The following is a 26,554-nucleotide window of genomic DNA, read 5'->3' on the forward strand; positions in this document are numbered from 1 at the left end:
GTAGGAAAGGGTGTAAACTACATATATCCCGTACGACGATTACCAATTGTCCTTCACCACCACCACCACAACCGGCCACCGCATCCCAAACCTACACCAACTCTAGTCACGACTCACCAACAATTATGTACAACGTTGTTAACCCGCCACCATTACTCAACCACATCCCATAAAAGTGGCACATTACCACTATTCAACACCACGTTTGCCACTATCATCTCCTCACTCACCATCGCCATCGACACAACCCATCATTGCATGTTCACCGCCAAGTCATCAGCCTCCAACGCTACGAGTCTATGGCTTCACTATCAATCGTTCCAATTATGCACTACCTCTAATTGTGTCTTACTACTACTATCAACTCACCTTCACCAAACAACCGTCTACCATCATTGGCGCACAACTGTAATTCCTCTTTCATTTGACACTAATTTTTGAATAAATTTCAATCTTCTCTCTTGACCAAATTGTCAACTTTAGAATAATTCTCAACTAAATTCTCACACACAAGCAATCTGACAAAAATAAAAATCAGCCAAGCAAAGTACAAGGGCCAACATGCAAATATCGTAAAGTAGAAGACGCAGACTGCAAAAGTTGAAAAATCTGAAATGGTACTGAAAAGGCCCAGCACGGGGCGCTTAGTTCACTTGTTAATTTACATTCTTTAAAACAGAGAAGCTATTCTCGCTCTCTTGTTCGAAATAATAAAGAACCCCAATTCACACACACTGCCTGAGAAAACCACACACACAACATACGCGGTGAATGCGTATGAAAAACCTCTCTTCATTTGAAGGCCCGAAGGGATTCCCTGAATTCTAGTTTCCATGGCTCAAAAGCTGCAGCAGCAGCTGAAAGAGCTGGGATCGAAGTTGGAGACTCCTCCGGCTTCGAAAGACGCTCTCATTAAACTCTTGAAGGTGAGAGCCGCTCTGTATACATCCCGCGTGCCGCTCGGATTTCATTAGGGAGTTGATTTTTGGTGTAGTAACTAATTTGTGTTTATAATGGAGTTCCGCTTGTGAATGCATGCTTGTGATTCGTGAAAGTTATAGTGGGCGTGCTATTTTGGGATGAATTAGGGTTCATTCGAGTTGATGCTTGGTTTTTGTTAGTCCTGTTACTAAGCAGAAAGTCCAAGTCTTTCGTGGTAATATTTTACATTTCGGTTGAGTTTTGGTATTGAACCTTTGGGTGCCTACGACTTCAATTTACAAGTATACTACGTAGGTTCTGCTTTGTGGTAATTGGGGTTCCGTGGCCGATGAATTTCGGCAGAGAAACAGAAAGTTTGAGTCTTGTCTTTTAAAGCTACACTTTCTCTGGAATTGGTATATTGGATTGTTCTCAAGGAGAGTCCCAAGTCTATAGTCCTTTTGAAGAATTTCAGTTACAGCTGTGAAAAAAGGAAAAGATGTTGTTACTTAGACTTCAATTGCAATTGAATATAAACAGTCAACAATATTTTCTTTTGGTTTGTAAGGGAAAGTTTTATCAATAATACACTTATTTTTCTCTGACTTCATCGTGAAGATTATTGAACCATGTGATCTTATGTGAAGGAAGTTATCTGACTTGGCAGTTCTTTTCTTTTCAGCTTGCTTGATATACTTTTGGTATATACCTGCAGCATATTCGGATACATTTACATGTTTGTATTTCTGTGGAAATTGGTGAAAACAAGAAAAAGTAGCACATGCTTATATAAAATTCATGCATTTGAAAGTGGAACACTACAATCACACCCTTTTCCATCCCTCTTGTAATCTAATTGAATAAAGAGTGACATTCATGTGCATAATCACGTGTACTTCATTTTACCATTTGATTTTGCTTTGCAACAAGGAATTTTGTAGTTTTATCATTTCCACCCTATATCAAAGAACTTCTCTTTCGTATATCATGACATTAATACTTAGGCAACTTAGCCATATGTCCTCTAGTAAATATTGTGGGTTCCTACTTAAAAAATCTTAACTTGTTTCTTCCAGATCAATCAGTATAAGCCTTATTTATTTATATTCTGGTTCTTTTTATTATTTTTTTTGGGTGTGTGTGTGTGTGTGTGTGTGTGTTTTGATCCTTACTATGTTATCACATGTCAAAAGATACTGGACATGAGCTGTGGAAGTTTTCTAAGTTTCTACACATAGTTATCTGGAAGCTCCACTAATTGCTTCACATAATTTAAATGGCTCCTCCTCATGCAGCAAGGCGCAGCATATCTGTCTGAATTAGATCAGTCACCTCCAAAACCAATAGTTGAGTCCATGCAGTCTCTCTTAAATGCCGTTGTAGAGCCAGAACTTTTGAAACATCAAGATCGGGAGGTCAAGCTCTTAGTGGCTTCCTGTATCTGTGAAATAACTAGAATTACTGCCCCTGAGGCTCCTTACGATGATGATGTTCTGAAGGTACTTCCTCCTTAAGACTGTGTGACTACCGGAGATAACACCTTAAGTGTATGGTTCAATTCCATCATGAATATCTATGACTTGGGTTCTGATTTTTGCTGTTGAATCCAGGATACTTTTCAGCTGATCGTCAGTACTTTCAGTGGCTTAAGTGATATAAGTGGCCCAACATTTGGAAGGAGGGTTGTAATTCTTGAAACCTTGGCAAGATATAGATCTTGTGTGGTGATGCTGGATCTTGAGTGTGATGATCTCATAGATGAAATGTTCAATATTTTCTTTGCTGTTGCCAGGTGTGGTCATGGTTTTGAGTTCTCTTTCAATTAGTCATGAATTAAGTTTATGTTCATTACTTGCTCACGCCACCTGTTTATGTTTATGTTTTCGAGGGAATATATGTTTAATTGTTTGGACTCTTCATATTTCTGGATAAATGAAGTGTGTTGCTTGCCATTTTTAATTTTCCTAAGTAGATATATGTGTTTCAATTCAACCTTGATTTGTTGGTTAACTTGGTTAAGTATTTCTTCAGGTTGGATTTTGAACAGTTTTGTCATGTGAAGAGGATATCAACTTTTCTGTTGATTTTCCTCATTCTTTTCCCTATATGTTTAAAAGTTCCTATGGCCATCAAAATTCTTATCCTTTTGTTTTTTTCCACCTGTGCATCACTTTCTTGTTCTATTTTGTCTGCAAAAACTTGATGGAGGAGAGAGGAGAATAAGCTGATTATCTGTTATCGAACTTGTCAGACTTGTTTTTTTATATTTGATTGGGACTGGAAAAAGTGATGTATTATATTGACATCTTCTGCATGGGCATGTTGAACATGCCATTAGGGTCCACTTGCATGTTGGCAGTGGGAGGGTCAGGGTCAGGGTCAAGTTGAGATGTCTGGACCATATAAAGTTTATAGAGCAATGTCATTTGGAAAGAGAAACATGTAGAGACCAGGTAGTGAATATTTTCTGTGTAAATTGTATATTTGTACTTTTTGACCACTTGCCAACTGTAAGGAGTGTAATAATGAAATGGATTCCTGCTGCAGTTGTCAATAGAAAAGAAGGTACCTTGTTGAAATAGTTGTTGTAGATGCTTCATGTGTCTGTATTCTGTTGATGTAATTACCTATATTTTCTTTTTATGCAGAGATGACCACCCTGGGAATGTATTGACTTCAATGCAAACAATCATGGAGGTTCTCTTGGAAGAAAGTGAGGATGTACCAGAGAACCTGTTACTTATTTTGTTGTCTATTTTAGGCCGAGATAAGGAGGTAAGATCTCTTCCCATTCGTGCTCAATGTTTAATAATCGAGTGCCTTGTGCTTGTAAGTAATGAATTTGGTTTTTCTGCTAGGATGTAACTCTGGCTGCGAGGAGGCTTGCTATGAATGTGATAGGGAATTGTGCTGCAAAACTGGAACCTAGCATAAAACAGTTTCTTGTGTCGTCGATGTCAGGAGACAGCAGACCCCTAAAGTGTGAGATTAATTATCATCGTGTACTTTATGACATCTATCGCTGTGCTCCTCAAATCTTATCAGGAGTTGTTCCATATCTTACTGGAGAGCTACTGGTAATCAATCTCAGTTGCTTTTCTGTATCTATCTTTCCTGTATGATTAAGAAACTTTAGATTGCGGTTTCACATATGACATTTGGTGGAAGAGAGAGAGCTAATTTCTGTGTTTATTCTTGAATCATCCCAATCTCAAAATATATAGAGAATGGAAGTATGCACAATATCGTTGACTATGTTTTTCTTTATGGGTATAAGGACATGATGTCATGCATCTAGGATCTTTATTGTCCTGTGGTTTGCGACTAGGCATCCATTTTAGAGTTTCTTTTTTATCTGTTCACTATCTGCATATACTCTCTTTTGGGGGCCCAAATTGGTGATTTTGATGAATTTGCAAAATTGTGATAGTCTTAACTACCATAGTTGGATATGTTGGTTGATCAGTTTACCTGACATCAACAGAGCGATCAGTTGGACATTCGTCTGAAAGCAGTGGGTTTAGTAGGTGACCTCTTTGCTCTTCCGGGATCTACTATTTCTGAAGCATTCAAGCCTGTCTTTTTGGAGTTCCTAAAAAGGCTGACTGATAGAGTGGTGGAAGTCAGAATGTCTGTCCTTGAGTATGTCAAGATTTGTCTTCTGGAGAATCCTTTCAGGGCTGAAGCTCATCAAATGATCTGTAAGGAATTTAGTACCGACATTCCAATACATATTCAAAGTTCTTCAACTAATGATGTGAATCAATTTCCAGATGCTCTCTCTGACCGGTTGTTGGACTATGATGAGAATGTTCGTAAACAAGTTGTTTCTGTGGTTTGCGATGTAGCATGTCATGCCCTCACATCCATACCAGTTGAGACTGTCAAACTGGTCTCAGAACGCCTTCGGGACAAATCTGTATGTACCTATCCAGTGACGGTACCTCTTTCTCATTATTAATTCTTGGTATCTACTTTGCTTGTGTTCTCATAGCTTTTGCTGCAACCATCCAGCTTCTGGTGAAAAGGTATGCCATGGAGAGGTTAGCTGACATATATAGAGTATCTTGCATGAAGCGGTCTAGTGATTCAACGAAGGATGATGAATATGATTGGATTGTTGGCAAGATTTTGAGATGCTTTTATGATAAAGATTTCAGGTAACATAATGAATTTTTTGGTTGCAGTGATTTGGTTAACTAGTCCTGGATGGAAATATACTTAAAAACCAAATAACATTTTCGAACAAATAACCAGTACGATCACTACTCCAACTCGAGGCAGTTTTGTACCGTAAACTTATGACGCTAAGAAGCCCCTCAAAAGATAAATTGATTTTCCAAGAAAGTGGTATCTTCAGAACCTAGTAAAGAAGAAGTCAGAGTATTGACTACCAAATGAGTGGTGCCTAAGATGCTTTAACATTCTTGACTTGTGATTTCTCGCACACCATTTTAAAAGCCTTGCTCTCTTTTTGCAGATCTGATGCAATTGAACCTATCATATCTCTATCCTTGTTCCCAGTTGATTTTTCTGTCAAAGATAAGGTGGCAAATTGGGTTAGAATCTTCTCTGGGTTTGACAAGGTCGAGGTAAAGGCTCTTGAGAAGATCCTAGAGCAGAAGCAAAGGTTAGAGTGGTTGTTTTGACATGTGGATTTTTTGTATTTTGTTTGTAGGTGGATTATATTGCTTTCCAACTACATGATCTGGTAACTGCTTTGTTACATATTTACTACTTTGGTGCAGGTTACAACAAGAGATGCAGAAGTACCTTTCCCTCAGACAATTGTCTCAGGTTTCCTCAAGGAGTTATACATATATCAATTTTTGGCCACTGGGTTTCTTGCTGTATCTTTTGATGAAAATATTAGGTCTTTGTCCATGTGCAGGAAGGTGATGGTGCTGAGATCGAAAAGAAAGTAATGTTTTGCTGCCGTGTTATGTCTCGCTGTTTTACTGATCCTGCAAAGGCGGAGGAGAGTTTTCAGATTCTTGACCAGTTAAAAGATTCCAACATTTGGAAAATATTGATGCAACTTCTTAATCCGGACACCAGCTCTGTTCAAGCTAGTAATTTAAGGGTGGGACATAAAACCAATGTTGAAATCATTCTACTTAACTTATTTCCTTTCTTTTGGAGTGTAACTTCAAAATGCTTGCAAAATCATATATGATAATTTGACAGATTTTGTGAACCTCAATGCAGGATGATTTGCTGAAAATCCTGGGTCACAAGCATCGACTGTCCGAGTTTCTGAGCCTTCTTTCTTTGAAATGCTCTTATCTACTTTTTGACAAGGATCATGTTAAAGAAATCCTTCTGGAGGCTGGAGTAAAGAAATCTACTGGAAACACAGACTTAATTTTATCCTGCATGACTATTCTTGTGGTAGGAGATTTGCTTTTTACATTACTTCTGCATACATATATTGATGATACAAGTGTAGTGATATCTTTATTTTATATTTCCCTTGATGTCCGTTTGACTATTTTATAGTGGATTAATGGATCTTATATGCATGTTTAAACCGGACTAGGATCATTGCTGTCAAACCATGAATAGCTGACTGAAATGAATATTTGTGCACGAGATGCATTTAGATGGAAAGCCATACTGATGAACTAAAATGGTTTTACATGGAAGACTTGATGACACTAGTTTTGTACTATGATTTTATGCTTGAAACAAATGAGCTTGACTATCCTGCCAGTCTCTTTTATTCCATGGAATGTTCTTGGGCAAAATGTGATTTCTATCCTCGATTCACCCATACAGTACTGGAGAATTGCTTGCTATTTATATCACGTGACCTGCAATAGTGAAATTCATTTTTTTATGTGTTATATGGTGCTCTCAGATTCTTGCACGATTTTGTCCTTTGCTGCTTGGGGGAATTGAAGAAGATTTGGTACCTCTTCTTGAGGATGATAATGAAATAATAAAGGAAGGTACTTTGCATATTCTTGCGAAGGCAGGGGGAACTATCCGAGAACAACTGGGTGTTTCATCAAGGTAGACTGTCAACAAATCTGTTAACTTTCTTAATTATTCTTCTTCGTCTTTTCGGTCATTTTTTGCTGGAATGCAATCCTTTTGCTTATAGATCGTTGGACCTTATTCTTGAGCGCATATGCATCGAGGGTAGCCGAAGGCAGGCTAAGTATGCTGTTCATGCCCTGGCATCGATCACCAAAGATGATGGTCTGATGTCACTATCTGTTCTTTACAAGGTTTCTCTGTGCTTTTTCTTCTATTTCTTTATCCATTATCACGTCTCGCTATAGTTTGTACTTTCTGATTTGTGTTCTTCAGTTTATTTATATTTTTGTCCTCTTTTCTTATGGTGAAATTTGATAATTCAGAGCTCCTCTTTCTTTTCTTTCTTTTTTCTTTCCTCTAAAATATTTCTAAATGAGTAGAGGCTGGTTGATCTGCTTGAAGAGAAGTCCCGTTTGCCAGCTGTACTACAATCTCTGGGATGCATAGCCCAAGCTGCTATGCCAGTCTTTGAAACAAGAGAAAGTGAGGTTGAAAAGTTCATCAAGGCAAATATACTGGAGCTTGGACATGTATGCCTTTATCAATGCAAAGATTTTTGTGATCCATAATTTCTTTGGTTGTTATGAAATTATTATAAAACATGCTTCACTTACAGATTGCAGGAGAAAAAGCAACTGGTTGTTGGGATGATAGAAGTGAACTTTGTTCTTTAAAGGTCTTTCTGCTAGCATATACTCATCCTCATCACTTAAATAGTTCTCCTCTTGGAAAAGCTTTATGCATTAAATGAGCATCAGAATTTGACCTGCAGATTTTTGGCATTAAAGCTTTAGTCAAGAGCTATTTACCCGTCAAGGATGCTCACCTTCGTTCTGGAATTGATGGCATAATTGAAATCCTGAAGAATATACTCTTGTTCGGTGATATCTCAAGGGAGACTAAATCAAGGTCATTTAGACAGTACAATACCAGAGGTTTTCTTTGAAGAGGTTACAGTTATGAAATTTTTCTTCATTCTGGTACTGATATGGTGTCTTTTTCATGTTTCAGTTTAGTTGATAAAGCTCATTTGAAACTTGCTGCGGCAAAAGCTATTCTTCGCCTATCAAAGCACTGGGAGCACAAACTTCCTGTTGATGTTCTTTACCTTGCATTGAGAACTTCAGAGGTACAGTTTTCTTGGCTATAAGTACATGGTTGTTTGTTGGATGAATTTCCTAATGCTATTACCAACAAAGCAGAACACCATATAGTTGTAGCTCCCTGACCCTTGGATATGTAGGACAACTTTCCTGAGGTAAACAAACTATTTCTGGACAAGGTTCATCAATATGTAAGGGACCGGATTTTAGACCCAAAGTATGCATGTGCCTTCTTGCTTGATATTTCATCAGAGTCGGATTTGGAAGAGGTATGTGCTACATCAGTGTTTATTATATTCGTTCTTTTGGTTTGGGGAGTGTACTTATACCACATCAGTTACTTGCTAAATGTCTATTAAATGATACGAATACATATTCTTCTGACCTGTTTGGCAGAATAAACGCTATTTGAATGACATCATCCAGATGTGTCGGCAAGGGAGGGGACGCCATATCTCATTGCAGACTGATGCAATGTCTCCACCACTTTATCCAGAATACATTCTCCCATACGTGGTTCATGCACTTGCTCATCATCCGTCATTTCCTAATATTGATGAATGCAAAGATGTCAAAAGATTTGAACCTATATACAGGTACTTTGAATTGACACTTGTAAATTTTAATGATAGCATGAACTCAGAAAAAGCTAATAGAGAACACAGAAAGCACGCGGAGTCAGGCAAATTTCGACATGTCCATTTTATCTTGATGCCCAAAACATCCGCAAATAGCTTGCTAAGGAAGTTCATTTTCATTAGTTTCTAAGATGCTAGTCCTTTTTGGTTTGAACCACTTGTTTTTTGTAAGTGTATTATGCGGTCTTTGAATTTGTTTTGCTGAAATTGGATTGGCTACTGAAATATGGGACAATATATCTGAAATTACTGCAGCAATGATTATACTGAAGTTAATGGCGCATCTATAACGCGAAATATGATGCCATTTCTGAAATTTCTTATTGTGGTTAACATGTGTGCAGGAATTTTACATAGAATTTACATATACTTCAAGTCACTTGCTCTTGCTTGTTGTGGATGAGCGTAAGTGCACCCTGTGCACGGATTCACTTTTTTGCATTTTTTTTTAACTATTGGGTCTTTCAAAGAAAGGAATCGTGGGTAGATTCTTATGGAAAAGCATGAGACAGCTAATAGGAGGGTTGTTGACAGAGGCTTGATGATTTAAGTTTATCTTGGCTATTGAGTTATTCATCTTATGGGAGCAACATAACCAGCCTGGACTAAGAAACCCTATAAATATTGTTTCTTGAACTAAATGGTTTGAGTGAATGAAACATCCTTTTTGATTGGCAGCCAAGTTTAGATGAAAAACTGAAAAAGTGGAAGTTCTATATAACTTTACACTATTGCCTTTAAAAGTAGTGTTTTGGAGTTAATGGTGTCAAATTGCTACTTAAAATGAGATGTTACAGCCGGAATAAAATTGGAGCCTAATTTTGAAACGACGTAAAAAGGAAACAAAATCTTGCATTTTGGACGGGTGGGTATATATGATTTGTTTATTTAACATGTTTTTGAATTCTCTGGGTTAAGAAATGGGGACCATTTAATCTACTGTGGACAAACTTTTTACACAAGAACCATCTTCATTTTTCGCAAGTATCTTTCTTTTAAGGAGATCAATCTGTTTTCTAATGTGAGTGCACTTGTTATGACTTATGCAAGTTTGTGTAGACTTCTTTCCTTCTTTATCTTATGAGATGCATCTCTCCAGCAATTGATTAAATTTAGTGTGGTTTTAGAACATCCATTGTACCTTCAAATGCTGTGGCAGTAACTGCCAGTTCCTATAAATTGTTGTAGGACAAGATGTTGCATGTTTCTAATACTGTATGATAGTGAGTGAACTTCTTTCTTTGGTATCCAGTTGATGTATATGCATCTGTTGCAGGCAGTTGTATCTATTCCTGTCTCTGCTGGTGCATGGTGATGCAGATGGCAAATCTGATGTCAGTAGCAAGGACAAGGAGAGCGTGTTACTTTTGAATTCATTTTTGCAATGTATCAAGCACTCCGAGGATGCTTTTGATGCAGCTAAGTCCAAGGTATGATATTAAGTCCCGTTAGGTGGATCTTTTTATCTGTTTGACAAGGCAGAAAAACTGTCCGCCCACACAGAAAAACCGAGAAAAGAACTGGATATCTTGTCAGCAAAAATGGAATGCTAAATGTGAATTTATTGATATGGTTATTGTAGTTAAATGCCATATATTATATCGAAATCATATATTGCAGAACTTGTATGCTCTGTGTGACCTTGGTATGCCGATTATTAAGCGGTTAGCTCCAAAGCAAGATGATCTTCAAGATTCTAGTGTGTCTGTGATCCTACCTCCTGTGCTTTACAAACCACTTGAGAAGAAAGAGGAAAATGACTCTCTGGTATGTATAATCAGACTCCCTTTATGCAAATCTTGTTCTGTATTGATGCGAATATAACTGACAAGTGAATAGTTTCTACTCTCAAACTCAATTTTTTACATACAACATCTGTTTCAGAGGCAGGCCACATTCAAGTGAAAGAATATTTTTGGCATTTCTCTCTATTTAATGGGCCGCAGTTGGTATTCAGCTGTGTGTTATATTTAGAAGTTGATGTATGACCAATTCACAAAGGCCTATGATAAAAGCCAAAGCTCTAAACCTAAAGCCTGATTTGTTTTACCAAGAGTAAACCAAATATGGTTGTTTATGTAAGATTGACTGCTCCTCTGTGGAAATACGCAAATGAAATAATCAGTTTGAACTTTTCCCCTTGTGTCTAAGGCATGCAGATTGCAGACTGCCTTTGAATCTGTGCTTGCTTTGTAGATTTCATTTCAGCTCTTACTTTTATCAATACATCCAGTACAGTAAAAACTACCCTCAGCTTAAACTCGTCCATCTAAGCGTTGACCTAGGTTACCAGACATGTTTGTTCATTCTTCAATTCTAGGTGCTCCGCCATTGTTCTCCACCCTGGCCATGAGGTCCTTATTTTCTCAAAATTGAGCACATTTTGCAATCATCTATTAGCAGTAGACTAGTTTCAATATGCTTTGATGTTTGATTCTTTCTGATCAGAATATGGACACTGGGTTAAAGTTGCTAGTATGTTACTATGTTTAGACCATCTATGATTATCTAAAGTGTCATAGAAAGTTTGACCTAAATTTAATCATCTCATTATCAGGATCATGGTTCTTTCAAGATTTCATGGCTCCTTCCAACACTTCTTTTCATTTTACAAATGAGTGAAATACAAAGGCCTATCTCTAACTTGTAACAATGTAGCTTTACTGTGATCCATGATGTCCATGCTTGATTGCACACCTTCTGACACTAGGTTGGTGAAGTGAAGACATGGCTAGCAGATGCGGGTGTCGTGGCCCACTTTGAATCACTTCAACTGGAAGCTAATGGAATTGTAAGACTTTAAAATCATTCCACCTAGTGGCATGAGGAATTCTGTTTGTGCTTTGGCTTTGTAAGGTAATTTAATTGTATGCTACATTGTCAACTTTAGGTTCATTCAGTAATTTCAGAGGATGATGTCATGAAGGACAGTGAAACAGAGGGCAGTGAGATGCCACTAGGAAAGTTGATGAAACGTCTGAAAGCGAAGGCAGCAAAGGCAAAAAAAGAGGTGAAGTATGAGCCTGCACAGGCTGGCGTGGCAAATGAAAGTGATTTTATCTTGAAAATGGTGAAGGAAATAAATACTGATAGTTTGGTTGCAAACACCAAGTTTGAGTCAAGTAATGGGCATGGATGTGCTCGCAGAAAGAGGAGAAGTGGCGATGAATGTGAGAAGAGGAATATGCTGTCTAGTGAATCAACTGATGTTCCTGTCCCAAAACGTAGAAGGACGCCATCTGGTCAAGCCCACAGGTCTCCCCCAGCAGTTAGTTCAAAGGATTCTAAGAGGCCCACTAATGTGAATCAGGAGAATATTAACAATGACTCTGACAAAACGGATGAGAAGCCTCAGACTAGTTCAGAAGATCAATGTATGCAAGAAAAAACTGCTGAATCCCCAGAGTTCAAATTGCTATCTTCACGTTTTAGGAAGAAATCAAGCTCCTCGTCTAAGCAGAAAGGTAAACGTTCTGGCAGAGATCACGATGTGGTACTCAATAACTCACCAGAAGCTAAGGTATGCTTTTCAACCAATGAAACTTATGGGAGATATGATGCTTCAAGATTATTGATGTGCCTTTCACCTTCTCTTATTATGTGAAGAAGCCTAAGAAAGTCCGGAATACTGAAAGCCCACGCTCAATAACTTCTTCCAAGTTGGGATCTATGAAGAAGCAAAGGCCAGAAAGTGTCATGGGAATAGGAAAGGTTAGCATCTCGTGCCTCTGATTTCTTGTGAAATGTTCCGAGATTGAGATTGTGAATGCAGACACGCTAAATAGCAAACTTGAATGGCTACTAATAATGTTTTGCCAATGCTTCCGAACTGAAGTAGGATATGCATGGGATTGCAATGTGACATACCGACTTGTATGCCACTGTGAGAAGTGAGAAGCATGGTAAAACCACAAAACAATGGCACCTTTTCAAATTTGATCATTTCTTTGATCTGTCATGCGGTTTGTGCCATAGTTTAACAGTGTGAACATAGAACCTGAATATCGGGGTTTCTTCATCACATCCACTATTTCAGATACAATAAATCTGTAACTTTACAGGATTCATTAGTTAATCTCCCTGGAAAATCCCTTTTCAAATTATTTTTGCAACTTTACTTAGTTTCATTTTTTCTCATTTTCCCCTTTCTGAACTAAAGGTTCCAAATTTTCTGTTTTGCTAAATCTTATTCAGTTCTCTTCATTTTTCTGTCATTAGTGCACAACCAAAGACAACAGGAGTTCCGAAGAAGACTTAATTGGTTGCAGAATAAAAGTTTGGTGGCCCATGGATAAGCAGTAAGTGCTTCTTGATTTGGTCTGTATGCTATATCTTGATGTGAAGACTGAATTAGGGAAATATAAATGGGAATGCCAAAATGTAGAATGTTATTGTTATTGCAGGCATCAATGCTCTCTTCCATGTTGTCTACCTTTGATACATTTTCTCATTATGACTCTTCATTTCAACTCTCTTTTTTGATACTTTGATCTACACAAAATTTTCACAGAAAGTTGTCAAATTTCAAGAAATGTGAATAAATGAGTGGATTTATATCATTCTTTCGCCCGTTTAGTTTCGAGTAGATACTGCCATATGTTCTGTTACAGTCATTCATTTTCATACCAATAGCACACACTTCTCATAGACTACACTAAAGATTTTGGATAATTCCATAGAATAATGGTGACAGTATGTTGTACCTGTCTTTCACACAGGTACTATGAAGGTGTTGTGAAGTCATTCGACACCCAGAAAAAGAAGCATGTGGTATGCTGCATTTTAAGAATCTTATTTCCTTGCATCCTTCTATGGAATTCTTAACCAATTTTCTTGATTTTTCTCTTATATTAATCAACTTGTTCAAAGATATTATATGATGATGGAGATGTGGAAGTCCTTCGATTAGAAAGGGAGCGCTGGGAGCTCGTTGACAATGGTCTGGAGGCCAAGGTTTTGTACTCTCTAAGTTTTTCTTCTCCTATTAGGATTGTTTTCAATTGTTGCTTCCTGTCAACAATTTTCAGTATCAGATCTAACGAGTAATTCTGGGCCATTGCAGCGATCTGGTTCATCCAAGGGCCTTCCTCCTAAAGGAGGGTATGATCTCCTTCATTTAACCTGCATCTACATTAACATATCTTGTAATTCTCATAGGCATCACCATATTGTTTTTGCTGTTGTCAGAGGCTAATACTCGGATGCTAACTCATTTGATTGCTTCCAGATCATCTGGGCAGAGAAGGAAATCAAGCGGAGGCCGCAAACAAGATAAAAAATTGGAAGAGAAGTAGGTTTTTGCAACTCTAGTTATTCAGATAGTTACATATTTGTTTGTAATTAGCTTTATATAATTGAATTTATTTGCAGATCTCTTTCATCTGAAGTAAGAAAAAGAACAGCAGGGAAAAGTCCAAAACAAAGGCCAAAAGTCATGTTAAAGAGTAAATCCTTTAGGGAAAGTGGTGGAAGCCCACATGATGCACACCCTGAGTTTACCTCCTCAGTTGATGATTCAGACTCAGGTGAAGGATCAATACTAGTTTTTATCTCCAGAATTTGGGCAAAAACAAATTGCAATTTTCTAGGCTAAATTCTTCAAACAGGCCTGTAATCAAGCGCTACGGCTTGTGATTTTCTGCTGACTTTTCTTCTGTATGACATGGTGATACAGAGAACCAAAGGACCGGGAAGAGTTTTGCTGAGGAGGAGCTAACTGACAAGGACCAGAAACAAGAGCAAGATGTTGAGAAGGGATTGAGTGATGCAGAAGAGCCCAAAGATGATGAAAAAGATTCCGAAGATACTGAGAGTGACAATCTTCGCGGATCTCCACATGATGCTCATGGATCTGATAATGAAGCAATTTCTTCTTCAGATAAGAAGCAGCCAAATAAGATCAATGAAGAATCTGCGGATGAAGCGGACAGCTTGCACAGCCACGCCACAGCGTCAGAGAAGATTGACAAGAAGACTTCTGCTTCTGATTCTTCAGAGACCGAGCTTTCAGACAACGAACCTCTGGTACTCAACGCCAGCCATATGCATTTGGAGTGTTTACGAAGAACAGTTTAACACTGACTAACCCTTTCTTCCTCAAAATGCAGAGTATGTGGAAGCAGCGCTCTGGAAAAAAGTAAGGCCATGCAAATAGTTGCCCAGCTGCTGCACATTGGTGGCTGTGCTGGAGCATGCGAAATTAGTTGCACTTCTAAATAGCTTACAGTTAATATTTAAGACATAACACGATTTAACTGCTGATCTAAATAAATTTGCATGCGATTGCCCTGCTGTAGATTATGACACACCGTAGAAGTTACAGGAGAAGACGATTCATTCCTACAGGATAAAAGACTGTGCCTTTATTCATATTTGATTCTCTTGTATGTGCAAGATCTTCTGTACAGCTACAAATTGTATGTACCTGCTATTTGCAGAGTTCCTGATTTTTATGTAGATTTCTAAATTATCAAACGTTATTTGGTCTATTTTCAAATGGTTTTGTGAGGGAACATACATCAGCCTGCCATAATGATTGAAATTAAATTAAATTAAATTTTTGGGTGTGTTAACCTAAAATTAAATTAAACATTATTCTAATTCTTGTTCCATACTGTCTTATCTTTCTCTACAGTATAAGCGTGGCAATCAAATTAAGGGTTAATTATTTATTTATTACAAAAAAATTATATTAATATAATTTATTATAATATATTAATATTAATATGACAAGTCATGGTTTGAGAATAAAAAATAATATTTTTTTATAAAAAAGCCCAAGTCGCAATTTGTAATTGTGACTTGGTGTCGTGATATTCTCATAGTCTTAAAAACAATAGAAGAGGTATCCTATTTCTCTTGTTAAAAATAGCTGTAACAAATATGGGGGAAACTAAAAATCAATAGTAATAGATTATACGTACATGAACTATAAAGTTATGATAAATTATAAAATACCACAAAACTCAAACAGCATGCATGTATCATGTATTCCCATCCAACATAGTTTTATTTCAACAAATAAACAAGCAATAAGTTGGGTGAAAAAGCTGAAAATTCGGAGTGGGAACTTAAACGAGAGCGCGGTAGTCGGCCTTCCACAGGCGATGATTGCCAATTTTTACTTGCATTTGGATAACATATTCATCGTATTTGAATTCCATTGTGATGACTTGAGATTTCTCTGTCTCTTTCGCTCACACATATATCGGATGAACACAGATTTTTGTGCACAAATAGCGTGCAATTCTTTTCATCGTCATCATCTCATCTGTTGTCTGTTTATTAATGAAAGGGAAATAGGATCAAGAATCCGACAAAGAACCAACATATTTCCATTCCTTTTCCTTTGATTGCTTCTCCATGAACATTTGAGGTACGTATGATTCTATTCCTTTCATTTCAATATCTTCAACAATGTTTGGTTTTACTTTTAATCATGTTTGACACCTTTGATATATTCAACAACTGTTCGAAAGTTCCCAATTACTTCTGGGAAATGATACAGGTTGCATGTTCTATAATCGTGTATAGGTTGCAAACATGTGTATTGACAGGAGATGGTGTTGGGAATGTTGCTTCAAATGTGGATTGCTTTAGAATTTCACGAATTTCTTCCATGTTTATCCAGTTTGTTGAAGAGACGAAAAGATGTTTGGTTTTAGCGTAAGAACGTGGCCTAATGGCTTTGGATCTCCGAGGTCTACCGGTTCTCCAACTGTTGCTGGTTCTCCAGCGCCTGTTGAATCTCCTAAATCCACAAATTCTCCAAGAACGGACGTTGGAGAGATAGACACTAGAGCGCCCTTTGAGTCGGTCAAGGCTGCTGTGAGTTTGTTTGGTGAAGTTGGCTCCCCCAGAGCACGGCCTGTCACAAAAAAGACAAAAGCCGAAGAGGTTTATATACTTCCTACTATGTAGATGCAAATAACGTTGTTTCTTGGTAATATTTCTAATTATCTGATGATTGTGAGTTGATTTTTACTTATCTGCAGCAAAGACTTCTAGAGAAGGAGACACAGCATCACATGGTTCTAAAGGAACTTGAGTACTACAAAGATCAGCTCAGAATTACGGAAAGTGCAAAGGCTCAGGCTTTACGGGACCTGCAGAAGGCTAATAGAACGCTGCAAGAACTCACAAACAAGCTCGAAGCTCTTAGTGAATCCAAGCAAGCAGCAATCAAAGCTACAGAAGCTGCAAAGAGTAGAGCGAAAGAACTGGAAGAGCAGCAGTCCCTCAAAGCTCAACTGGGGAGCGAAGCGTGGAAGCTGGATGTCGACACAGAAAGGGAACGTTACAAGACCTCTGCAGGAGAACTTAGTGCTTGTAAACAAGAGCTAACGAATCTAAGGCAGGATTTTGATGCAGCCTTAGAAGCAAAATTGACGGCATTTCATGAAGCAGAAGATGCCCGACAAGCAGCCAAAACGAATCAGGAGAGGCAAAGCCAACTCGCGAAAGAAGTTGCTATGCTGCGAGATACGCTTGATCAGGTGAAGCATGCCTCTCTTCAGGCCCAAGAAGAGCACTTGAAACTTATTGCAGAAAAGGAGGTTCATTTACTGGTTCATAAGTCGGCTAAGGAAGTAGCCGAAAAGGATATCACGCGTTTGAGAGAAGAATATGGTCCAGAAGAAAATCTGGAGGTGAAGCTTGAAGAAGCTACTGAGGCAATCAAGGTTGTGCAGGAGCAGCTGCACAATGTTCGTACTTCAGATTTTAATTCCTTACAAACAGTAATTTCTGAGTTGGAATGTGATAAGAAAACACTGCAAGAAGTTGTTGCAGAAGAAACATCACTCAGAAGTTCTGTGGATTCACTTAAACAACAGCTGGAGGAAGCGAAAAAGAAGCATTATGAATTTGAGACAAAGGCGTTGGAAGCGGAATCAACACTGAAGAAAATGCAGGCTGATCTACAGAATTGCAAGTCCGAGCTTGAGACAGCCATGTCCAGGAATGTTGTTCGTGATATGCAATCAAATCTAGATAAGTTACTAGCACAAGCTGAAAAGGATAGACGTGAAGCAGAAGGGATACAGAGGGATATTGAGTTATACAGGCAAGAAGCTGAAGCATTAACAGCTGCAGCCAAAGAAGCTGATGAAAAGCTGCAGATTGCACTGAAAGAAGTTGAAGCGGCTAAAGTTGCAGAGAAGCTGGCTGATGATCAAATTCATAATTCTCCAAGAACTGATGCTGCTGACCTTAAAGGTCAAGGATCGGCTAGAAGGATCAGATTGTCTGTTGAGGAGTTTGAGGCGATGAAACAGAAGATCGAGGCATGTAAAAATCAGGCTGATGAAAAAGTAGCAGCTCTAATGGCACACGTCCAAACTATAAATGCAAGTGAGGATCAAGTGCTGCAGAAAGTGGAGGGGATTTTGAAAGAGAGTGATGATATACAATCAGAAATTGAGGATGCTCTAAAGAGAGCAGAGATGGCAGAGGCTGCAAAAGAAGTAGTGGAGGGCGAACTCCAGAAATGGAGTGAGAAAGCAGAGAATGAAATCGGAGAACCATCGTATGTTTCTGAAGAAAAATCTTAGTGTTCACACCAAGAAACAAAGGATACTCTTATTGTAAAGATGGCTGTCTCATTGACTGTAGATATTCATGAAAGAAATTGTAAGCTCAATTAACTTTTGTATGTTCTGGAGTAGATTAGATAGTTTACCGAAACACAAAGACAAAGCAACTGGGAAAACGGGGCAATAGTCAAGTTAGAAGAGATGCTTGTCCATGAAAGAATTGAAGAATTACCCTCAAGACAGAAATTATACAGGTCTCCACGGAAAACAGTAAAGTATGTAACAACTCAAAGAATTTAGAATTTCACCTTGACATAGAAAAAAGTACAGCACAAGATATTTTCTTTACAACTTAAGTTAACAAGAAGATTCATACATGCAATTACAGACATTATCTGTGGCATTTCTCCATGATGTACATTACTAATGTGAGATATCTTTTGATAGAGTTATATAGAATAACTAGCTAGAATAGTTAGAATGCTAAGAACGAGAGATTCGGGTAAGATGTAATTTTGAACCTGAAAGACAGACGTGATGAATCCTCTAGCCCATGTTGTTACGGATTTGCAGGCCCTTCAGTGATTCTGGACAATATCAAGATCCTTGAATTTCTCCAACTCAGATTCTAATGTCTTGGCTATATCTTCTTCATCAGCATCCTCAGGCAAAGATACATGTACCGACCCCTGTTTTACTGGTGCAGCAGGTTTACTAATGAAGAATTGCTGCTGAGTGTAATTGTAAAGTTGCTGGTGAAAGGGATGGTCCAAGGAAAAGCAATTCTCAACAGAGTCCAAGTGATTGGAAGAGCCGGTTGACCTCTTACGGCAGAAATGGGGAAGGGAGGAATAATCCATTATCTGCACCCAAACACAAATAATTTTTCTTTAAAGCTTTTACTTGCCAAAGAAATATCTTAACTGTGAACATGGAAAGTGTTATTTCACTGACTTCATGAAGGAGAGGAGCTCGTCCCTTAGGTTCCAGATTAAGTTTGTGCCATGTAATAAATTTAGTTTCTTAATACAATGTGCCGTAAAAGTATTATAACCATGAAATTACCTTCAATAGATCATCCTGTCCACAGCCAGACAATACATCAATTTTCCTTCTTGTCCTCTCCTGTAGAAGTGGTTTCACAACCTGATAATAGCACAAAGGTTATGATTGTTGCGTCCGTTGAAAACTAAAAAGAGCAAAATTCACATATCAGGGAATTTAAAGCTACGGACTAACACCAGGGGACAAAAATGTGGAACAAACCTTCCAACAAGCAGAAAAGACATATGGGGCATTCACAATGTAATAAGTTTGTGTCTTCTCGGGGTAGTTGAGATCATCGATTGAAGAAATAATAGTCATGAGCTGCAGAAGAACAAAACATGAGTGCCATATGCCCATATATGTTGAGAATAATAAACAAAGAATTCTAATAGATTTCTTCAATCACCCTGGAAAGGAGAATTACAGTCAAATAAACTAGAAATCTCTTATTCCTGAGTGGTGATGTACCTTTATCTGGTTTAATGCTGAGAACTTCAAGCCAGTCATGTCTAGAACCTTGATACATTTGCTAACATGCTTCCCGTACTTTTTTGTAGCAGCAGGCTAAAAACATCAAGTTGAGTTAATCAAATGTTAAAAAAAAATGAAAACATAGAGATAAAGCACGAGAGTGCTCACCAAAATCACACGATCCCGATATTCATTGATCTGAATGTGGGATTGCACATAATAATGAACCTATGATGAAGGCAGATGTAGTCAAAGTGAATAAAGTAAGAACAGAAAGCTATTAAGCAAATTGTGGGGACCTCTGTGATCTGTAAAAGCTTGATGTTTAGACATGAAAGTTGCATAGTTAAACCTCTTGAAACTGAAAATAATAATTAGTAATAATAAGACTTACAGATGCTTTGTCAAATGTGCTCAGACCCACTCCAACAGCAAAGACAGGGAGGCCCTGTTGGAAAATGTCTCCATTATTAGTAAGAGCGTGGAATCCCAAAGAAAGAGGAAAATGCTAATCTGATTTGTTAGCATCTATTGAACCTGTTCCTGTTTCATCAAAAAGCTCACCTCATATGAGTAACCCGACAATCCTATAAGCTGTGAATCACGTATGGCTCTGTATAGTTCTTCAGGAATGATGGGTTTCTGCAGTTAAAAGAATAGCAGTAGAATCAGAAGTTGAGTACTGGCAGAAATTCTTATCCCAGAAAAGTACTTACTGCTAGCATATCATCAATGTCATTTTGCACTCTCCAGTTCAAACAATCAACCAACTGAAATATCACACAGTGAGCAATTCATGAGTTCAGAATTCAGCAAATATGTTTCATTCACATATTAAATGGTGACTTTTTTGCCTGACCATCTTGTGAGCTTTTGTAACATTTCCTTCTCTCGCCTTCAGAAAACGCGTCAAAGTTTCATGAGGATATCCTTGATGTACATTCTGCAAATTGATTGCAAATGATAAGGATTTCTCACACTATGAAAAAGGGTCAGAAATCTATGCAACTACAGCTGTGTTGAGATAGAGTTCCTCAAAATTTATAAGGAGGATCCAGTAAATCCCTGAAAATAATGAATCTGAAAACTGGAGGGTTTTTAACATAAGAGAGTCCGAAGATGGTTTTTATGTCAGACACGGACAGGACACACTATTCCTTCTCTTCATATTATTACTTTTATTCAGGATATCAAAGAGCAGATAGGTATGGACGCACCAAGATCCAGAAGTTGAATTCCTAAATGCATAAGTAGGACATTGATTTCTCACCCCTTTTCATTCAAGAAATGGGTTGTGCTCATCGAAATTCAAAGACAGAAAAATATAACATCATCAATGAAAAGTGAAGTTGATTGACAGTTAACATTCAGAGGATGAAGGCACACGGTTCAAACATTGAGATGATATAATTCAGATACACAACAGAGAATGCATATTACAGAAATTAAACAGTCCCAAAAGAGAAATTCTTGAATTTCCTGACTAGAGTTGATAAGCAGAACCAAAATTCGAAAAGAAGAAAAATAATTTCTAAACAGATACAAACCTGGAATGTCCTTTTAAGTGATTCATCAACTGCACACAGTTCACCAAGAAAATCATAAAGATCAGAACAAAATTATGAGTAATGGGTACATAAAAGAAAGAGATCAACATGAGCAGACCTTCCTCCATTAACGCTTCAAACTGATTGATGGATTCTTGGGGAACCACAGCCATTTCTTCTTCTTAGTACAACAAAAGCTTTCAACAATAACTTAGCACTAAATCTTATTCAACTTTCACTTGCATATATAATACAATTCTTTTTCTTTTTACTCTGTTGGTTAAAGGGAATGCAGAGCAAGAAAGAACAACAGCAAGAGAGAGAGAGAGATAGAGAGAAACAAAGAAAGATTCCACTTTTATTTTTAAGGAAAAAAGAGAAAGCTAATGGGGTCAAGATTCAAGAAAGGCAACCCCTCTACCTTCTCTTATCCTTTCCTCTATTCTCTCTTCTTCAGACACAAACAAAAACAAACACAAAAAAGAAAAGAACCCTTTGGAAATGCTGATGATTCCTCACTCTTTTGAAATCCTAAGACAGACAAAAAATATGTGAATTCTTGATTTCCTTACACAGAAATGGCTATGGATTGCTCAAGATCAGTCAGAGAAAAGATGCTGACAGAGAATTTAGCACCCCCCCCCCCCACACCACCAAAGTTGACTTTAAGTCAGGATCAACAGAATTTAAATAAAATAATGACAAGGGAAATTTTGACTCTAAGCCCAGAATCTGTGAGGATATGTATATACTGTATACATAACAGTTTCATAGATAACATTATAGTGCAAAGTTGAAAAGAGACGGCAGTAAAACAGAATGAAGGCCACCCATTGATTCAATAAGATACTTTATATAAGTATCAACAAAATAATATTCAATTTTATACCTTTTCTTAAAATATATTTTTCATTAGAAAAAAGGTTTTGTATTTCCTATTATTTGCACATTAGTTATATAATATTTTCTTGAAATATATACGACATTGGCAAAAAAAAACATTAAATTTAACGTATAGTATACCATTTATTAAATACGAGCATTTAAAAATAATCGGCTCTGACTGAAAGTATATATTTTGACTAAAAAAATACTTTAAAATATCCTTATTTAATATAACCGCCTATTCAGTTATTTGGTCATGTCGATAATTCTACTAATGTATTTATAATTAAAATATTTTTAAAATTTGATAAACTATTATTTATTTTAATTAATTAAATTAAATATAATAAAATTTTAAATCATCTGTAGGGTTCTTGCATCAAACAAAAGGATGACACTATATCCTAGTCAGCATGATCAGGCCTCCATACAATTATTATTTTTTATTCTTAAAACCAAAATAAATAATTAGTTGAAATGACACATCTGGTCGGTCTATGATAGCAACCCAAATATTTACCTTTTTTTTTTAAAAAAAAAAGAAAAAAGAAAAAAGAAAAAATCTAAAGAAATATAATATATTAAAAGATATTATTAATCATAATAAAAAAAAAAGAATTTGTTAAGCATTTAGCCCTGGCCCATAAATTATACAGCTCCAAGCCCTTAATTTACAAAGCCCAATGTCTTAGGTGAATACATAAGGCTGGGCCCAAAATTGACTGGTTCAAGTGGGCTACTGAGAGTCTGAGTCCATATCTTATTGTAGGTATTTAATCTATTTTTAATCGTAGTATATTGTTTCTTTATTTTATTTTTTTTGAATTTATTGATTAATTTAAAAAAATTAATATCCTCGTGCATATACGAAGATCGTCTTTGTTTAATTAGAAGAAATCTCGTCATATTAATGCATCAATCTAATTATACCATCTTGATACATCAGAACAAGCCGTAAAATGTTCAAGCAGTAACCCTCCAACCACTCAGTTAAATCTGATTAAGGGTTGCACCCGAACGAAAACATTTGAATTTTAGGAATAATTTGAAGTAAAAATTCTAAATAACTCTAAAAAATAATTTAAAACGAACGTTCAAATATCGAAATCCAATAAATATATTATTATAAATTTAAAATTCATAGGTCAAAAACCCATGTATGGAAACACAAAACAACAACAAAGAAAAACTGAACAGTTCATGCCACATCAAATTCATACATTCGTTTATCTTATAGTTTTCTTACAAACTCATAAGATCATCTTCATAGTATGATCGAACGTTGTTAATCCTACACGTGATCTCGTATACGTTGAGCTTAGACTACTTCTCTACGGTCCAAGATACCCCCCTACGTATTCGCATATTCCTTAATAATTGATTAATATAAAATTCCAATTACAGTTAATTCTAGTTAATAATTTCTTGCAGTGATCATGTGATTACGATATGTCTCAATAATTTAATTAAAGCATACAACGTCATCAGTTTCCGAACCTTTCACATAGTTCTTTCTAATCAAATGCATTCAGTCATTACTCAAATAAATTAACACAATAATTTAATGTAATTAATTAAGTATAGTCACATTTAATCCAAAGAAACATTTTTTTTTCTATACCTGATAAGGGAAGTTATATAATTATCAGAATACCCCTATATTTTTTATCATTTTTTCATGTATTCTAGGACTGAGCGCGTGGGACCCATGACGCAGGTACAGCAGCAGCGGCAACAGGTTCTTACAGAGGGGTGACGTGGCTCGTCCTCATTAGAGCCACGTGTCGCCTAAGCAAAGGGTACCGTACAAGTATAAATAGCCTCATTTATGATTATTCAAACACGTTTTCACCACTTCATTTTACCGTCATATTTGTGATCTCATTCGATCTCGTTACTATATTTTCGACCCCACCTTTTTTAACTTAAGCATCGGAGGGCCATCGCCGAGGGCTTCTCGGCTAGTCTTACGTTTGCTGTGTTCTCAAGATCCACAACAGGTAACTCGAAAGAGGGAATCAACGACCTCAATCCAGCGATCCGACATAGCGATTCAATCCGAAAATCCTGATTTCGCGCGACCTACATCAATACCAAAATTTTTAAATTTTTTTTGAATAATTTATACTTGATTATTATGATAAATTAAATTGACTCCCTAAGGATAAATTAAATTGACTCCCTAAGGGTATCAATTATTATGGTCAGGATATAATTTTAAAATTACAAATTATTTAGAAGATAAGAATTACATTTTATTCACCGACGCAATTCAATGCTGGTCTCGTCGCCAACTCAGTCAATAATTGTTGGCCAAAGGATCCATTTCTTTGGCAATTTTAGTTTGAATTGATTTTGTTTGTATTAAAATTAATTATATAATAAGTGTAATTTATAATTATTATATAATTTAAGAAGACTGATTAACATATGATAAGTATATGATTGGTCTGATTTGATTCAAAATTAATTTGAATAAAAAGGTTTTCATTTTTCCAGAGAGAAAATTTAATTGAAAAATTCTAATTAGATCTAAATTTATTATATGATAATTACAATATATTTATTTTGTAATCAATATATAATTAAAAAATAAAAATAAATAACGGGTGCATCACACTTTAATTAATTAATTCGACCAGATTAAAAAAATTCCAATTTATAGAATGAGGGAGAGAATCAGAGTCGATGTTAGCCCTTTTCTTCCATCAATTTTCTCGCCACGTTCCAAGGATGTTCTTGTCCCACTTGTTCAAAACCTAGAAATAAAATCCCAAGAAAAGTTCCATCCTCATCATCAAGAAAAGCGCAGTTGAGATCATTAATTTTGATCCTTGTCCCGTGGGAAATGGCGGCGAACCTGACAATCGGTTCCTTGGACGGGAATTCTGGCCGGGAGGTTCCGCAGCTGAGAGCTCACTATCATGACGGGCGGTGGGAGAATTTCAATGGCGGAGGTGGGTTGAGGGAGATTCAAGAAGCTCAGTTAATTTCGGTGTTTGATCTTGGGAACAACAATGGAGGTTGTACTAGTGGTAGTTATCATCTGAGTACTATCAGAGAAGAAGTAGAGGAAAGCGTGTTTTCGTTTGATTTCCAGGAGAGAGGGGAAGATGTGGTGTATGTGGCGGTGGGCGGGAACAAGCAGACAAGCATGGATGCCTTGATCTGGACTCTCAACCATGCTGTCCTTAACCCTTCTTCTACTCTTGTGTTTCTCATTCGCGTCTTCCCAGAGACCAAGTTTATTCCCTCCCCCTGTAAATCTCTCTCTCTCTCTCTCTCTCTCTCAACAGTCAACACAGCTGCTGTGTGTTGTGTATTAATATTTGTTGTAATGGCAGTGGGAATGTTACCAGTAAGTCAAGTGAACCCTGAGCAGAAGGAGATTTACATGGCCCAAGAAAGACGGAAGAGGAGAGAGTTTCTACGCAAGTTCTTGATCGTCTGTTCTGCTTCCCAGGTATTATTAATTAATTCAACACTTGCAAAAGATATGTATACACACAATCAAAGACTCTGATGCATTCTTGTGATGATCATGATTGTATTATCATCAAAGATTAAAGCGGACACCATAGTCATAGAAAGTGACACGGAAGCAAAAGCTATACTCGACCTCATTCCCATTCTCAACATAAGAAAGCTGGTCTTAGGTGCCACCAAGTCCACCGTCAGGTAAAATTTCCCACTTTTGAGATATATACCCAAGAATTCTTACCCGAATCTCGAATTCATTTTGGGTTAGAATTTCTCGATACACACACACACATATATATATATATATATATGTAAATCTTGTTTCTCATGGGTTTTTTTTTGTTTTAGGAGGATATTGAGGTCAAGTAGGAAAGGCAACGGGGTGGCTGATGAGATAGTGCAGAATGCACCTGAGTTCTGTGAGGTTAAGATTATATGTGAAGGAAAGGAGATGTCCGAGGTGATGGCGGAGTCTCGTTCCTCCTCCTCCACTCTCTCACTCCGGATAACTCATCAGACTGCTCCAGGATCAGCCCAAGACCAAGAACATGTGGACGAGTCGTATTCTTGTGGGTGTTTTAATTTCGTTTTGATTGATCAGTTGCAAAGTCAAGAGCACAAGCGGGGATAGCTCAGTTGGGAGAGCGTCAGACTGAAGATCTGAAGGTCGCGTGTTCGATCCACGCTCACCGCAATCATTTTTGTATTTACTGCCACTGTAAAACTATGTAGAGCAGTATGTACGGTTAGGATTCGATCTCTTAGTAAATGATTTCTGGGTTTTGTAGATCAACTGGTGTAAACATTATAGGCTAATTCATAAAAACATTGGACTAGCTAGGTTTCTGTTGATTTGCTCTGTACCATATTTTTATGTTCTTGCATCC

At 37.1% G+C, this 26,554-nt stretch overlaps 4 protein-coding genes and 1 non-coding gene across 7 annotated transcripts; 4 read left to right on the forward strand and 1 right to left on the reverse strand.

The window, feature by feature from the left end:
- Positions 1-655: 655 nt before the first annotated feature.
- LOC105168055 (sister chromatid cohesion protein PDS5 homolog A) lies at positions 656-15,178 on the forward strand. 3 transcript variants are annotated; one of them, XM_011087970.3, is made up of 33 exons: positions 657-926; positions 2,217-2,420; positions 2,532-2,713; positions 3,570-3,696; positions 3,780-3,998; positions 4,406-4,622; positions 4,695-4,840; positions 4,936-5,081; positions 5,402-5,551; positions 5,670-5,718; positions 5,813-6,004; positions 6,130-6,312; positions 6,782-6,936; positions 7,028-7,154; positions 7,344-7,493; positions 7,580-7,639; positions 7,736-7,872; positions 7,975-8,092; positions 8,207-8,335; positions 8,463-8,662; positions 9,981-10,134; positions 10,325-10,471; positions 11,415-11,495; positions 11,595-12,224; positions 12,314-12,415; positions 12,923-13,002; positions 13,423-13,474; positions 13,574-13,657; positions 13,767-13,804; positions 13,932-13,994; positions 14,075-14,229; positions 14,379-14,728; positions 14,812-15,178. In XM_011087970.3, exons 1-33 carry the CDS (start codon positions 834-836, stop codon positions 14,842-14,844), a joined length of 4,953 nt encoding a protein of 1,650 aa, XP_011086272.1. In that variant the 5' UTR covers positions 657-833; the 3' UTR covers positions 14,845-15,178. The 3 variants fall into 3 exon arrangements, with proteins under 3 accessions (XP_088739177.1, XP_011086272.1, XP_011086271.1); XM_011087969.3 differs by having other exon boundaries at positions 658-926; positions 12,311-12,415; XM_088883051.1 differs by lacking the exons at positions 14,075-14,229; positions 14,379-14,728; positions 14,812-15,178 and having other exon boundaries at positions 656-926; positions 12,311-12,415; positions 13,892-13,994.
- Positions 15,179-16,338: 1,160 nt separating this feature from the next.
- Positions 16,339-18,400, forward strand: LOC105168057 (WEB family protein At5g55860). Its single transcript, XM_011087975.3, has 2 exons — positions 16,339-16,600; positions 16,699-18,400. The coding sequence occupies exons 1-2, from the start codon at positions 16,355-16,357 to the stop codon at positions 18,253-18,255; spliced, it is 1,803 nt and encodes a 600-aa protein (XP_011086277.1). The 5' UTR covers positions 16,339-16,354; the 3' UTR covers positions 18,256-18,400.
- A 132-nt stretch (positions 18,401-18,532) lies between these two features.
- LOC105168056 (SEC14 cytosolic factor) lies at positions 18,533-22,054 on the reverse strand. Its single transcript, XM_011087973.3, is given in 12 exon segments — positions 18,533-18,833; positions 18,836-19,100; positions 19,303-19,383; positions 19,504-19,605; positions 19,753-19,848; positions 19,924-19,983; positions 20,150-20,203; positions 20,320-20,397; positions 20,472-20,525; positions 20,615-20,698; positions 21,303-21,331; positions 21,421-22,054. Coding segments are annotated over 12 exon segments (1,008 nt in total). The 5' UTR covers positions 21,476-22,054; the 3' UTR covers positions 18,533-18,783.
- A 2,796-nt stretch (positions 22,055-24,850) lies between these two features.
- LOC105168059 (uncharacterized) lies at positions 24,851-26,519 on the forward strand. The gene is made up of 4 exons (XM_011087980.3): positions 24,851-25,447; positions 25,532-25,650; positions 25,750-25,865; positions 26,016-26,519. The coding sequence occupies exons 1-4, from the start codon at positions 25,036-25,038 to the stop codon at positions 26,296-26,298; spliced, it is 930 nt and encodes a 309-aa protein (XP_011086282.1). The 5' UTR covers positions 24,851-25,035; the 3' UTR covers positions 26,299-26,519.
- Positions 26,289-26,361, forward strand: TRNAF-GAA (transfer RNA phenylalanine (anticodon GAA)). The gene has a single exon. It is a non-coding gene; the product is annotated as a tRNA-Phe (tRNA).
- Positions 26,520-26,554: the final 35 nt, after the last annotated feature.

Source organism: Sesamum indicum, linkage group LG8 (genome assembly GCF_026168435.1).
Source record: "Sesamum indicum cultivar Baizhima isolate 11 linkage group LG8, ASM2616843v1, whole genome shotgun sequence".
In the NCBI taxonomy this organism is placed as follows: Eukaryota; Viridiplantae; Streptophyta; class Magnoliopsida; order Lamiales; family Pedaliaceae; genus Sesamum; species Sesamum indicum.